Here is a 10,630-nt window from a genome sequence, read left to right as displayed (position 1 = left end):
CAATGGCCAACTCCTCAGGGAATGCAGGCAGCATGGGGACTCGGCAGGCAGAGTGTCCCCTGGAATGTTTCATCAATATCCACATTTGTGGGGTTTCCGTGTAAAAGGCTGTGCTGTGCACCATCAAGCACCTCCCTTCACACGGTGGATGGCCTCCCTCACCGACAATGGGTATGGACAGTTCTCTCTTCTCCTCTGGTCAAAGCCTGGACGCTGCTCTGTAACATCCAGCAAACAACAGTGTCCACCTGCCACCGCTGTAGGCATCTGCCAGTTGGCCAGGAGAGGAAGGTTCTGGCTGTGAGATCTGTCCCTTGTGTGAGCACTTCCAGGTCCAGAAATGTAGAGACCTAATGGTGTCTGCAGATGTGGCCAAAGAACCAGGCTCTGTCCCCTCTTTAGCTTGCCAAGCCCCAGAAAGCAGCAGATATTTGGAGCAGTTTCCTCTCACTTGAGCTTTATGTACTTTATTAACAGCCTGACAAAGAGAGGAAAAATAGCTTGAAAGTCACACTTTGCTGACTCTGTTAACAGCACTGTCTGCTGAGTGGGTTTCAAAGGTCCAGCCCAAACCTAAGTACCCTCCCACAAAGCTGTAGAAACTGTTGTCAATTAACTCATTTTTGGATTAGGAAACTTGGACAACAGATACCCAAGTTTATTTCAGCATTTCAAAAACCTCCCTCATCCCCAAAACTGAAGCCATCATAATTGCCTTCAGAAGGCCTCTTTTATATATTTGAAATCTTCCTACCCTACTGACTTCACTCACTGAAAGCCAGATAAAACTCTGAACTCTCTGAAGTTAGTATCTCATCTGTACATTATTTACAAGCAGAGCGTGATGAGTCATATTGGGCCTGTCATAGAAAGGACAGATGCAAGTGCAGGATGGTTTTCTTTGGCAAGACAAGTAACACGGACCTTTTTTTTTCTAAAAAGGTTCCTAATCCTGCAGGAGTTGTAATATTTCTTTTTTCATTAGTAAGAACGTGTTAGTATTGAGTGCCCCTTCTCATATTTCCTACCACATCTCTGTATTTGGAGAAATAAATAATGAATCTTTTTGCTTCCAGATGATTAACTGTTTAAATAAAGGGCTGTCATGTTGCTCCTCTTTTAACATTGGTGCTGTGAATTAACCTGGAGACATTGCAGTGAGCCTTTAACCCCCTCTGCCTCAGCATAATGCACATGATGGTCTCACTCTGGTTCTCTGCACGTGGCTTGTCCCTTGCTCCTTTTGCACCGTGAGGAAAACCGGGGCTTTCTTCCATGTCTTGCTGTTTACATTGCTAGGCACATGCCTGCAAAAATATTTCCCACTTACTTTATTTTAAGGGTCTTGCTTTGGCATTTTTCAGTCACACCCTGGAGAGACACCTGAAAGGAAGGAAAACAGTACCTGGATGTTAGCTTGTGCAATGCATGTAATTAAACCCTGCATAATGACAAAAACCTCTCCTGCTATTTGTTAAGATTTTCCCCACAGCATTATGAATCCTCTTAATTAAGAGCAGAAGCTAAGTAATACCTATTTTATTCCCTCTTGTGTCCAATTAGTCACCCATTGATCCTTACCCACTCAACATTTGACAATTAACAGAGCCCCCATACTCTGCAGGATGGGGATGTGTAGTCCTTCAGAAATGACACGTCCAGAATAACATGATGGGAGCTGTGTGGATGAGTAGTGGTGCAAGAGGTGGGGGAAGGGGAGGAAAAGGCCACCCAAGTGGAACAAAAGACATGTAACATATGCAAATGTTCAATATGTGGTATGTGTTTTATACACTGGATGTATATGAGGTCATAGACAAAGCTCAGCTGGCGGCTGCACTGCTTTTGGGAGGCATGGGAATTTGAGGGAACACTTGAGCTCTCGTGTGATCAAACATACCTAGTCCTCTCTCTTTAAGGCACAAAGCTGTTCCTCATGTGGCTCGTTGCCTTTGCTTTTTTAGGAGGGCAGGATTTAGCATCTGGTTCTCCACTGTCAATGGGACTATGGGCTGTAGCAACACAGCCCTGGCCAAGTCACCCCAAGACCCGTCAGCAGCTCCACACAGTTGTGCCTGAGCTGCTGCCAGCAGAGCGTGGCAGCCCTGGGTGTCCAAGGGGCTCCAGGGAAGCTGCAGGCCCCTTGTGCATTGCCACTCCCTCCTGGGAAGTGTGTCCCAGGAACACTGATGGCCCAGGCCCTGCGTGGTAGCAGGAGCGGTGTGCTGGGACCCCTGAGCCCTTTCCCAACACCAGGGACCCTTCCTATATGAGTAACATTTTCTAGCTGAGGAATTCCAGCAGCCTGTGAGACTTAGAGGCAGCCCAGAGCCTGAACTGCAGCAGTGAATAAAGCACAGGGAATGCCAGGGCTCACAGACAAGCCTGAGGCATGAGGCTGAGCCCCAACAGCCACAAAGCAGCCCTGCATTCTTTTTTCTTTTTCCAGATTAGAATTCATCCATTCCATTCCAGGGCTCAGGAATTTGTGTGAAGCTGTCACAATAGGTAGCTGAGCAAGGCTCTGGGTGCAGCTCAGCAACAAATGCTGATGCACAAAAAAGCAAACCAGAGCCCTTGGCAAGCTCTAGCCTGGCTTTAGGGCAAGAAGGATAATCTCATTTCTTTACTCTTTGCCCTTTTAGCTATTCACAGAGCTTAATGCTGAGTTATTCCCAACAATGAGCCAAACAAACTTCCATCTGGTCTGGTCAGGCAGAACCAACACTTGCCTCGCAGTCACAGGCCACACCAATCCTGTGTTTTTTCCCCCCATCTTGAACATACAGTATTTTCCTCTATGCTGTAACAGAGAAGATATTTACATTTGGAAGCAGAAACCGCAGTTCACGCTCCTCAGCCTGCTCTAATCTCATCACCCAAATCCCTGGGCACAAGGAAGCACAGGCGCTGTGAGCACAGCTGGTGCTGCAAACACAGCTGCTGCTGCTGCAGCCTTTGGCTCTCCCTCTCCAGCACACCATGCAGTGCCTACCAGCAATGACCTGCTTTTCCTGGGAGGGCAGTTCTCCCTGCACTCCTGCACATCCCACCGCAGGCTCCAAACTGTAGCCATGGCCTTGGGAGAAATGTTTTCTCTCCCTGACTTTAAGGTAGCTGCAGGCTGCTCTTTGCAGTAGCCAGAGGCCCACAGCATCTCTGGGCTGTAGCACAGTGCTTGCTGCTACCACCTCTCCTGGTTTGAGAATAGGGAATGTAAGAGATCATGTAGTGGGAACCAGCAGGAAAAAAAAAAAAAAAAAGGAAAACAAGAAGAAAAAAAGAGCATCTCTTTTTGTTGTTAACAACATTTTGTCCTCTAATCTACTCATGTCCCAGTTTTACATCTTTTAGCTGTTCAGCTGCAAGGGAGGAATACAAGGAGATAGATTGATGTTTGTGTAGATGTTTTTATGTGTGAATTTCCTTTTGAGTTACAGATAACTGTACACACACACATAAGAACAGGCTCTGTATTAAAAGTCAACAGAAAATATCTCACAGACTTAAGGGAAGCCAGCATTTCCTCTCTAACATTCAAAATGGACCTCAGCAGCCTGGTTTTAGCTGTCACAAGTTCTGAGAAATTTAGAAGCACTGAGAGGGAGACACTAGCACCCTACTCATGCGGCAATCCCAACAAGGGGCCTGTTTTCCTTTTCTGCAGAAAGCACACGGGTTCTGGTTTGGTCTGTGCAGGAAAATCTGAAACTAAAGTGCCCCTTTCTTCAGTTAAGACGGCAGGGAATGCTGCTCCAGTTGACAGGAGTCCCCTCAGTGATAAAATATCCCTGTGTATGAGTCACAGGAAATTATAATCACTGCTTTCCAAGACTGCAGAACACAATGAGATTTCTGAGCTACAAACAGACTTCAATTATTCTTGAAAGACAGACAGACCCTCAAACTGACACAACTGGAGAAAATAAATATCCTTTTGTCTGCACTGCTGGTGGTAATTTCCCATTAGACAGGAAAGGGCTCCTTTGATGAATGAATATTGTCTACACTTCAGAAGAGGAGCTACTGTATATCTCCTAATAGCTCTTGCATGCTTGGGCTCAGCCTCGTGTGAGGCCCTTAAACCCCTTGGGTGCAATATGGTAGCGTTCATTAGCACACTGCATTTTTTATTGCAGCACTTGAGAAAAGGATGGTGCATGTTAGCATAAATTGGAGCAACTTTCCTCACTCACCTTGAAGTTATGAGGCAAGATTGAGATATTTAGCAATCTGCCTTCTTGGGCTGCAAGTAGGCCTTTCCAGTCTAGAGGCTTCAGGAGAAACACTCACACTGGAGACAGATTTTCCATTTGTGATTATTCTTGTAATTTTAGCAGTTAATCACTCTTCTGTTTTGTATTTACTTTGTTTTTCTACAGTGGTAATTAAATCAAAACCAGAGTGTCACCCAGAACTACATTGAGCACTGTTTACAAAAGCCAAAGAATATCATGTTAGTGTCTTTTGTCTTTTTCAAAGACCACCAAGTCTCACATAATTGCCTTCTCACAGAAATATAATAACCATCCCTTTTGCAGCAGTGTCCCATTTCCACCTGTCACTTTTCCTGAGACAGGTATTGGATTAAATTTGGCTTAGAGAAGCCCATGTCTCCCCACAGAGTCCTTTCTGCTGCTGGTAGATCTCCTAGAAGACCTCTTCTGGAAATCAGCCACCACACCATGGATCGGTTGGGAATCAAGTGGGCTGTGAGGGAAGCATTTGGCCAATTGTTTTTAGCTGGGTGGAATTTATTTAGTCTTACATTTAAAAATTATTGGAAGGAACAGAAGATTCTTAATCTCACAAATTATACTTTTAGAGTCACCACATAACTACTTGTGGTGTATACGCAGTGCTTAAGAAAAGGCTTTTATTAATTTATAGCAAAAAAACCTAACAACCTTGTTTAAATTTTTTGCTAATGTTTTTATTTGAGAGATTAAAAAACCCAAACAACAAAACTCCCAACATTAAGAAAAAGAAGCAGAAGAGCTACCGATGAGAGATGGTCTGGATTTGCCACTCAACAGTGGCACCAGTCTGCACACAAGCCAGCTGCAGGCAGAGATCCGGCAGAGACCAACGTGGTACTCAGAGACCGAATGCAATACAAGAAACAGCAAACCCAAGAATCAGAAACAAAGGCCATAAAACCCCAACAACGCCCCATCTGAGTCTTACTTCCAATGAGAAACATAGGCAAACTAATGTTTTAGGCTCGTCCCGCATTGCAGATGGAAACTGCGCTTAAGTTTGTGGCATGGCAAAGGCTGCTAAGGAACTTGGCAGCGCAGCCACGCTTCGCCACTGGGCTCTGGGCTGAGGAGGTGACATTTTGGCTTCGCCAGCCCGCTGAGTTACTATGGAGTCCTCAGTTCCATGGATGGTATTTTAAGGCAGGGGGGTAGCTGTAGGAAAAAAAAGAGGGCCACGACTTACTTTGTAAGTACTAAGAGGAAGCTAGAAGTCCAACAAGGATCATGGCCTCTTCAGTACTCCACAGCTACAGGTACAGCAACATTGAGTAGATAATGTACATAACATTACTTATAGACTCTACATGTAAAACGTTAACCAATTTATCATGGAAATCTGGTAACAAGCAACATTGCCGTATAAATTCACACTTTGAGAAAGGCTAAGTGTGGAAGCCTCCTTTGCAAGAGGATTTTCAGTCAGTTTTGTATAGAAAATATTAAAACGATGACAATTTGTTCTCTGAATCTCAATTGATTATTGGGTTAGTTTTCACAAATGAAGAAAGGTTCTCTTTAGAAAATGTGTGAATCTTCAGAGTATGAATTCACAATCTAAGTACTAAATAATTTAAAAAAAAAAAGTTTCAACTGTCAGGAAGTCTTAGTTGGCCACAATCTTTTAAAGCAGTAACAGCAATACAAGACATAGAAAAGCTTTTCCTGCAACACTTGTAAATGTAAAAGTATTCATGTTAAATGCAACAGAACTAATAAAGAACAAACTGCTGTAGAAGAGAGAAAGGAGAGACTAGCTATGCATTCAGCCATCTTCCTTACAGTTGAACTCCAGCTATTTCAAAACATATTGACTTCATAATTTGGAAAATGATGTCCCATAGGTAACTGGTCTGCATACTCCTATGAAATGTGATGCCCCAAATGGCATGACACCCCTTCTTGAAAAGTTTTTAATCTCATGTCCACCATTAGCTCCACAGTTTAAACAAAAAAACAACTATCCAAATGTAAAATGCTCTTTTGTTTTTTAATTACTAAATTAAGAAAGTTAAACAGTTTTAAAATGTAAACTTGTGAATAAACCATAACAAAATGTAATTAAGACTTTAAAATTTGCAACTCAGTATTAAAAACTCAATAGAAATAGAAAGGAATTTTTTTTTGTGTGTTTTTTGGTTAAACGTAAGTAATTCAAGGCTGGTACAGACAACTGAAAAGGTAATACTTTGTTCTGTGCATCCCCCATGAAATGTAAAGAAGTGCATAGTAATTCCACTGGAGAACTTGCAGACACAGAGAAAGTAATTTCATTAGCAGTACAGGACACTCAACACACTTATTTTACAATGGAAAAATGTTACACATAAAACAGAAAAATCCTAGTTGCATGACCAACAATTTAGCAGGGGGACATGGCTAAAATGCTATTATTTTAAGACCATCTGAATGTGGTTACACTGCTTAATAAATTTTTTTGAAACAATTCAGTATACATGTTTTGATACAAGAAGTCCTTGCAGTTTCAATTTTCCAGTTCAAACGGTGATGGTGTAGTTTTCTTGCTTTAAATATGTTCGTTTTAATTTCAAGAACAAATCATCACACACTTGTCAAACGTTGGAAACATTACTGTAAATACAGCACGTGATTCCTGAAAGAGCAAAGTTACAACCATCTACAGGTACATAATCATAAACAAAAAGTGCAATCCAATTTAAAAAAATCATGCTTGGCAAAAGCCAAAAATTAGATCACTGGCTTTCAGAATCCCACCAGTGTTTTCATGTCTGCAGTAAAATTATCGCTTTCTGGGTACAGCTGCAGCAGGAGTCATTCAATTCCAAATGAGCCTCCTCTGCAATAGCACCCATATACTGTATGTACAGGTATGTATATATATTATATATATTTTATATATAAAAAAGCAAAAACCCAAACACCTGTCCTGATTTTTTTATTTGTTAAAACATGAAAAAAAAAAAAGTTTTAGACAAAGAGGCCACTTCTGGAAAATAATACTTTTAGTTGAATCAGGAGAAGACTAGTTAAAATCACATAGGTTTTGCATTTTAAAAAAAGGAAAGCACTAGGATCAGTTATTGGCACTGAGTTACTATTTACAATGAACAGAGGTTTTGCAGTTTACATAACATCAATACAATGCAGTTTTGGAGTCTTTGATTAAGAAAAAACAAGTGTTTTTCTCCTTTTCATCCAGGACATTCAGATTATTAGGACAAGTGGTCGTAGGCAAGGGCTGTGGAAGTTCCCAGCTGCAGCCCCTCCTGTGCACTGCAGTGCTGGAAGATGTTGCGCTCTGGAGAAGCCGATCACAGAGTTGGAAGGTGGAGAGCAGGTGGGACAGGGCTGAGAAATTCCTGGTAATTCATGACAGTGTCTGGAAACCAAGGATTTACAGGTTGTCACCAGGCTGGTACTGGGGTTCTGTTGCAGTGAAGTAGTCTTCAAGAAAACCCTGTAAATATTCAAAAGTTGGACGCTCCTCTGGGTCTTTTTTCCAGCAGTGAATCATAAGCTCATGCAAGGAGATGGGACAGTCCTGAGGACACGGCATCCGATAACCTCGTTCTACTTGCTCCAAGACTTCCCGGTTATTCATGCCTGTGAAGGGCAGACAAAGCCACAGTGAATTACAGGAAAATTAACCAAGTACAACTATATCTACAACACATGTGGTTTTCTTTTGGTTAAGACAAGTAAAACACGACAACACTGATGTCCTATTTCAGCTCTTCAAACACTGCAAGGCAACCTGGATTATTTTCTTTCTCAGTAGAGGGTTTTTAGGATCAAGTGATGAGCAGAACACTGGTCCCATGGTTACCCTCTTAGCTTACTCACAATGGGCAGGATTTGGTGTTTTCCCTCTCTGACAGCAGGATCTGTGAAATGTACTATGTCATGTGCTTAAGGAAAACAAATGCATTGCAAAAAAGTGGAAATTTCAAAATTCTAGAAATTAGGATGAATTTCTGAAACCCTCACCCTGAGCGTGGGCCTTTGTGAAAACATTCTATGAGGTCATGCTGCAGGGACTTCCAAGAAAAACTGTGCTGGGTTGTCCAGCAGATTGCCTTCAGTGTCAGCCCAGGAGCTCACTGCTGCTGACCTGCACTCCCTCCCTCTGTGTGGGTTAGTACAGTTTCTATCATAGTCCACTGCTCCCAAACTAAAACACAGCGAAGCTGCTCACAAGACAAGCCAAATGCCAAGCAAAACATCTCCACTAAAGAACCACAGCTCTCCCTCTCTCACTCAGAAGAAAAAAGTAAAAGTCGATTACCTTCACAGAATCACAGAATCGTTTAGGTTGGAAAAGACCCTTCAGATCACTGAGTCCAATTGTTAACCTAACACTGCCAAGTCCACCACTGAGCCATGTCCCTACAGACTTTTAAATACCTCCAAGGATGGTGACTCATCTTGCTTGACTCTGAGAGTAAGGCCAGGCTCTTTGCTACTTTTTCTTTTCTTTGTAACCCCTTGATTCCTCTGCTGAAAAGCTGAAGTGCTTTTCACCACACATGAACTGCAAGTCACTCTAAGCTTTAGTTTACACCTCTCTCCCAGTACTCTCTTTTTAACTGTACCAGAGGTAACAATGGCACCACAAGCATGCAGATGTGTTTCAGAACAAGCCTGCACACTGACTGCGGGCTTTGTGCTTGCCCTGCCCCAGTCCCCTGCTGAAAAATATCTGCAGAACTCATTCTCCTGACTTAGCAGGTCCTGCCAAGCAGCTCTGCAGGAGAACCAGCAGGGACACTTCAGTTTCTGCATGACTGAATCTAGAAACCAACACCCTGATGTTGCACTTTGTGTTAGCTTATCCTCTTCCTGGCTTCCTTGACATTGTCCTTTCCGGGGAAACCTCCACTTTGTTCTTGGAGGATGTTCTTTTGAGGAGTCTTGTCCCTCCTCCAGAAACCAAAACCTCGTATTTTTTGTAAACGTATTTGTGAGGAATAATTCAATCACCTTCTTCAATACAGATTCATTTATCCACTCTACACTTTGACTTGTAGAAATGTCTGGTTTTGGTTAGGATAGAGTTAACTTTCTTCCTAGTAGCTGGTACAATGTTGTGTTTTGATTTAGTATGAGAATAATGTTGGTAACACACTGATGTTTTAGTTTCTGATAAGTAGAGTTCATCCTACGTCAAGGACTTTTCAGTTTCTCATGCTCTGCCAGTGAGGAGGTGCACAGGAAGCTGGGAGAAACTGTATTGTGCATAATTTGTTTTTCTTGGCTAATATGCCTCTCTTTTTTAATTTCCTATAAAATTATTATTATATTTTACTTTATTTCAGTTAATAAACTGTTATTATCTCAACCTCTTGGATATCAGCAGGAGGATATTACCCTGTCAAGATAAACAGAAAAAGTTTTACCTTTTTTTCTGCTTCTCCTCCCCATCCCACCTTTGGGGGGCCTGGGAGTGGGCAGTGGAGTGAGCAAGTGTCTGTGTGGTATTTAAATTACCGGCTGGGATTAAGCCATGACAGGGAATAAAATCCTAACATTACATAGCATTTAGGGCAGTAACTTAGCTGTAACCTTGGATGTGGTCTTTAGTCTGTATCCTCATGTCCTGGCTGTGTTTAATTATTAAGGATGCTTAGAAAAAACGATCTGTATCATTCAGCCTTTCCTGACCATCCACCTCTAGATTCTCATTTCATGTTAGGATTACAAAACCCTTCTTCCTCTTATCTTGTCAGGGTAATTTCCTCCTGCTGATATCCATTTGCAGTGTCTGGGCAGGGATCATATTCCTATCCTGTCACTGTAAGCAGTCCTGGCATGGTTTCCTCACATGTTCTTTGTATTTATATTTAGGCTCTCAATTATCCATGTTGTGGTCACAGCGTGGTTCTGCTTTGCTTACTGCAGCACCTCCCATTTTCAAACACGAGCAGTACTTGGTTTAGTTTCATATGTGGGTTTTACTGCAAGCCAAGGGAAAGGAAAAGTAGGGCACTGTTTCTTTTGCTGCCTGTTGTGCACTGAGCAGCCTCTCCAGAAAACTGTCTCATACTCTTACAGGCCTCTCCTTAACACTCCCTTTCACAGGGAAAATTGCAAAAAGAAAGGTTAGATTACTGATTTACAGTATTCCCTAACCTGCAGACCAACACTTCAACACTGGTTTCTTGTGTTTAATTTATCAGATGCATCTACCCACCATATTTTTGTTGTTAGGTATTTATAAACTAGAAGCAAATGCTTTGAGTGGCTCCTAAAGTGGACCATAGTTATAGAGGACTAGCCCTGATGAAAACAGACTAATAAATAACAAGCCTCTGCAGACATCAGATTCTGCATAGAGTTAAGGTTCTCCTGTATTATTGACTCCACACTGATATTGTTAGGTCACAGAGGAT

General features: G+C 42.2%; 1 protein-coding gene across 3 annotated transcripts in view; it reads right to left on the bottom strand.

Moving 5' to 3' along the window:
• Positions 1 to 4,908: 4,908 nt before the first annotated feature.
• Positions 4,909 to 10,630, bottom strand: part of FYN (FYN proto-oncogene, Src family tyrosine kinase) — a 138,727-nt gene continuing 133,005 nt past the window's right edge. For all 3 annotated transcript variants that reach the window (XM_059467436.1, XM_059467437.1, XM_059467438.1), the window contains one exon: positions 4,909 to 7,844. In XM_059467436.1, coding sequence (XP_059323419.1) covers positions 7,636 to 7,844 — 209 coding nt within the window. In that variant the 3' untranslated portion in view covers positions 4,909 to 7,635. The remainder of the gene's footprint in view (positions 7,845 to 10,630) is intronic.

The sequence above is a fragment of the Ammospiza nelsoni genome, chromosome 3 (genome assembly GCF_027579445.1).
Source record: "Ammospiza nelsoni isolate bAmmNel1 chromosome 3, bAmmNel1.pri, whole genome shotgun sequence".
In the NCBI taxonomy this organism is placed as follows: domain Eukaryota; kingdom Metazoa; phylum Chordata; class Aves; order Passeriformes; family Passerellidae; genus Ammospiza; species Ammospiza nelsoni.
This window is presented reverse-complemented; position numbering and strand designations above follow the sequence as displayed.